General features: G+C 38.0%; 1 protein-coding gene across 1 annotated transcript; it reads left to right on the top strand.

Moving 5' to 3' along the window:
- Positions 1–1,393: 1,393 nt before the first annotated feature.
- On the top strand, positions 1,394–3,826 carry LOC120160641. The gene has a single exon (XM_039171005.1). It carries the CDS (start codon positions 1,394–1,396, stop codon positions 3,824–3,826), a length of 2,433 nt encoding a protein of 810 aa, XP_039026936.1.
- The last annotated feature ends 684 nt before the right edge of the window (positions 3,827–4,510 follow it).

Below are 4,510 nucleotides of genomic sequence, written 5' to 3' on the forward strand. Positions count from 1 at the left end.
TAACTTATATAGGGAACCAAAGATTGAGATTAACAGTAAAAAATAAAGAAATATTTATTAAAAAAATAAAATTAATTTTAACCTTTAAATTTTCTTCATTCAATGATCCTCAAAAGAGGTGTAAAATTAAATTTTTTATACAATATATATATATCAAAACTTGCATAAGAAGCTTACTCTATATACAATTTAAAAAGAAGAAAAATAATAATAAAACATAGAAGGCGGTATTATTGGCTTTGAAAGATGAGACTGCTGTTGTTGACCTGTCTTACATTGCACAGTCGAGGGAATAATATTCAATATATACAGTAGAAATTGAAAAAAAATATTAATTTAATTAAAAAAAAGTCACTTAAAAATTATACAGAAAATAATTACTTAAAAATATATTATATTATTTTTTAAATACACAAAAAATTAAATAATAAGATATTAAAGTATTTACCAATAAAGTTGATTTGAATAGTAGACAGTTTGATATTATTTAAATTAATTTTCGAGTTTAAGTTTTTATGTATGTAGAAAATTTTCTGGAGATTTACCCATTAAAATTAAGTGTGAAATCGAATTAATTAATTAATTAAACGGTTCTCCGAGTTAGCATCATGTGGAGCAAACTCTACATCTACAACTTTTACGGGTCTATCCTCAACCTTTGGCGATTCCAAGCGTATACAATGACAGCCACCATAAGAAGGGACTTACTCCCTTAACACAGTGTCGCAGTCTCTTTTGATAACAAAGGTACTGCTGGAGGAGTTTTGAGAGACCATCGTGGTACTTTCATCTTCGCTTTCAACAAATTTCTCGGCTAATCTTCTGTTTTGGAAGTTGAGTTATGGGACGTTCTCAAAAGGTCTCAATTTAGTATGTCAATATGGGTTCAAGCGAGTTGTTGTGCAGGCCGATAATGCACGTGAGCATTCCCCTCCTCTAGGTGAGAGTCATTGTTAGACTATTACAAAAAGCGTGGTACATTGAATTTTTACAGATTGCAACAAAAGCTAATGAAGCGGCGGATTACATAACCAAACACGTTACTAAAGAGAATAGATCCTTAACTATTTTCAACCTACTAATTTTTATTATATTCTCCAAAGAGATGTTTATGATCTGCCTTATTTACGGATTATAGGCTAATATAGTTACTTAACATTTCCTTTTCATTCCAAAAACAAAGAACAACAATGAATTTATTTTAATTTTATTAATTAATTCAAAATTTAACTCTAAATGTCAACAATACCATCCAACGTCATACTTAATATGGGAACTGGATAGTCATTACATTCCCAATCAAAGAGTGTCTCTCTCTCTCTCTCCCGCTTTTGTATCTTCACTCTCTTGCGAATCCAGAAGACACCCTTTGAAGAAAAATTAATACTTAACAATGGAGGATTCCTCAAACCCCATAGTTGAAGAAAGAGTAGAGTTGATGGTTTCACGATATAATAAGAGCCACGAACTAAGAACAGCCCATTTCATCACACCTTCGATACTAGACTCAAGCTCCATTGATGGAACACCAATTCCTAACCTTTCCTCTTTGCCAAGCACTTTTGATCCCAGAACTTGGCCCATCGAAGCAAATTTCTATGGCTGGAGGAAACCACAGAAGGAATGGAAATTGTGGGTCGTCAAGATGGCTTCTTTACACGAGTCCACATGGAAGAAGGCTGGTATTTTCGAAGCTATCATGAACTCAACGTACCATATCGAAAGAAACAACGATATGGTGTTTGGGGTTGCCAAGAAATGGTGCCATGAAACCAAAAGCTTCGTTTTCCCATGGGGCGAAGCGACGGTTACATTGGAAGATATCATGGTAATCGGGGGATATTCCGTTTTGGGGTCCCCTGTTTTTGCCCCTGTTGAATCGGAGGAAATGGGGGAGAGTCGGAAGAAACTCGAAAACTCGAGGAGAGAACTCAACAAGAGTTCACATAAGAAGGCGAGTCAGAGTGTATGGTTGAAGAAGTTTATGAACAGCGGTAGCGAGATCGAGCACGAGGCGTTTCTGGCATTGTGGTTGTCGAGGTTTGTTTTTCCATCTGCTTTTCAAGTTGTGGTTAACACTGTTTTCTCCATTGCTGTACACCTTGCTAGAGGAACTAGAATTGCACTTGGACCTGCTGTTCTTGCTAAGATTTATATTGATTTGAGTTGTTTAAAACGAAAAGTCGTTGCTTCGACACGGTTAGATGCCGATTGTGATGATGGAATTGTTGCAGTTGCACTGTGGTCACCACTTCAACTAGTCCAGGTCTGGGTTTGGGAGAGATTTCCGGGATTATGTCCAAGTCCGAGGCCAAATTCGATCGATAACAGTGAGCCGAGGCTGGCCTTATGGCATCACCTCAAGTGTAAAGTGCAAGATGTGAGGTCAGTTCTGGATTCAGCCAAGGAAAGTTTTGTGTGGCGCCCTTATGTTAATGATGTCGAGTTTTATGGAGATACAGCGAAGTGGATCTCGGTTGATTCGAGTTTAGACTACGAATTGCTGTCCTTGGCTCGGAGTTTGAGGGTTTCGGAGCTGGTTGGACTTGACTGTATCGAGCAGTACTTTCCGCACCGAGCAGCATTCCAATTCGGAATGGATCAAGACATTCCCGGTCATGTTCCACGATCAAACAATAGTGCATGGGCTAATTACAACACTCCCATTGCAGGTGGGAAGTTGTACATTCCTTCCAGGGTCTGCGAGGGAGAAGTTACTAGTCGATACTTGAACTGGTGGAAGCAATCTACGATGACCCTGCAAGAAGGAAGTAAAGATGTGTTACGAAAGCAAAGAAGTTTTACGATGACACCGAAGAGAACATCGATATCAAGTGAAAGTTATGCGTCCATAAATTTTAAGACGATTCTGAAGAGCTTGAAACGATCGGGGGAAGATGATACTTGCAGTGGTTTCAAGACACCACCAAAGGACTTAAACCAATCTCGGCTGCTTAAACGAAAGGAAAAAGGTAACAAAGCCAGCTCCGATCTTGGTTCTGCACTGAAAAGATTGAAACAGTCAACTCAATGTCCAAAACAGCAGAAGGAAGCTTGCAATGCAAGTTATGTCGCTCGAAGCTCATCGATGCCGACAGGTCCAGCATTTGGTTCGGAAGTAAACAATGAAAGTCAGAATGAGACTATTTCATCAAGATCTTTTTCCAAGGCTTTAAAAGAATCACAGCCGGATTTTGTAATTCAGAGGGAACTGAATAATTCTCCATTTCCTCCTGGTTTTCCTCCCAAATATTCTCTTAATGGAGATAAGGTAACTGCAGCTGCCGCGGTCCATCCCAATTTCACCCCCAAAAGTTCTATTAATGAAGATAAAGCTAGTTCCACAGGTCCTCCTGGTTTTCCTCCCAAATGCAATAGGGTGGAAGTAAAGGGTATTGTTGATGTCAAAGATTTTGATGAAGATGAAGGGACTGCAACAATTGATAGCTCTGCCATGAATTATGGCAGTGTGGGGAATAAAGTGGATGGAAATCATTCGGCAAGTCATCGTGGAAGTTTATCTTTGGATTCTGATGAAGATCAACTGACAATATCGGAAATGTTGAACTGTAATAGGAAGATCAATGATATCGGCTGCCGAGGTGCGCTAGATAACTCATCGGGACAATGTTCAGTTGCAGATGATGAGCTCCCAAGATGCGAGCTGATAACAACACTAGGAGCGACAAACGCTGCAAATGAAGCTGCAATCGGCATTAACGACGATTGTCCAAATGAAACACCATGGCTACGTCTCGAAGAGCGAATAAGCAGGCTGGAAAGATTGGCTACTAAAACGAAAGCAATGCTTTTTGGTAACATCTGATCATTAGAGGACCAGTTAGCTGTTGCATTCATTTTATAGCATGAAAAAGAAAAACAACAGCTTTATTGCTCAAATGTAATGTTTCCAGAAGACAAATTAAAAAGACATTTTCAATCTCTACATTTTCTCTAGTTTCCTAAGCTTTTATAATGCTTTCTTCACTGATCAAAATTCAAAACCCTAATCACAATGATTAAAAAACTTGGCATTTCCATCATCATAGGATGCAAAATGGGGAAGGGTTCTATTAACATCAAATAGAAAGCTAGGATAAAAGGCAAGTACTTGATCTAAATATTTTCCCAGGTTTATAAACACAGGAATCAATTAGAAAAGGAAGCCTCGTAATCAGGGATTTAAATAGCGGTTGCAGTCGCGTTTTTGGTTGGAATTTAAATAGCTGTTGCAGTCGCGTTTTTAATTGTGTTGCATTTATCGCGATTGTATATATAACAGACGATATTGTAATAATTATAGATATCACGGTCATACAATAACGACATCGGACGACACCACTATCGTTATATAGCAAACGCTATTGCGAAACTGAATCGTTATTTAAATCCCTGCCGATAACTAACAGTTTTAAGCTCATCAAGAAAGAAAGCGAATGCAAGCTTCAAAAACAAGCAAACAATGAGCTGGAATTGAATTGCAACAATTTTTATTTTAGTTATAAATTAT

The sequence above is a fragment of the Hibiscus syriacus genome, unplaced genomic scaffold (assembly GCF_006381635.1).
Source record: "Hibiscus syriacus cultivar Baekdansim isolate YM2019G1 unplaced genomic scaffold, ASM638163v2 tig00111392_pilon, whole genome shotgun sequence".
Lineage (NCBI taxonomy): Eukaryota > Viridiplantae > Streptophyta > Magnoliopsida > Malvales > Malvaceae > Hibiscus > Hibiscus syriacus.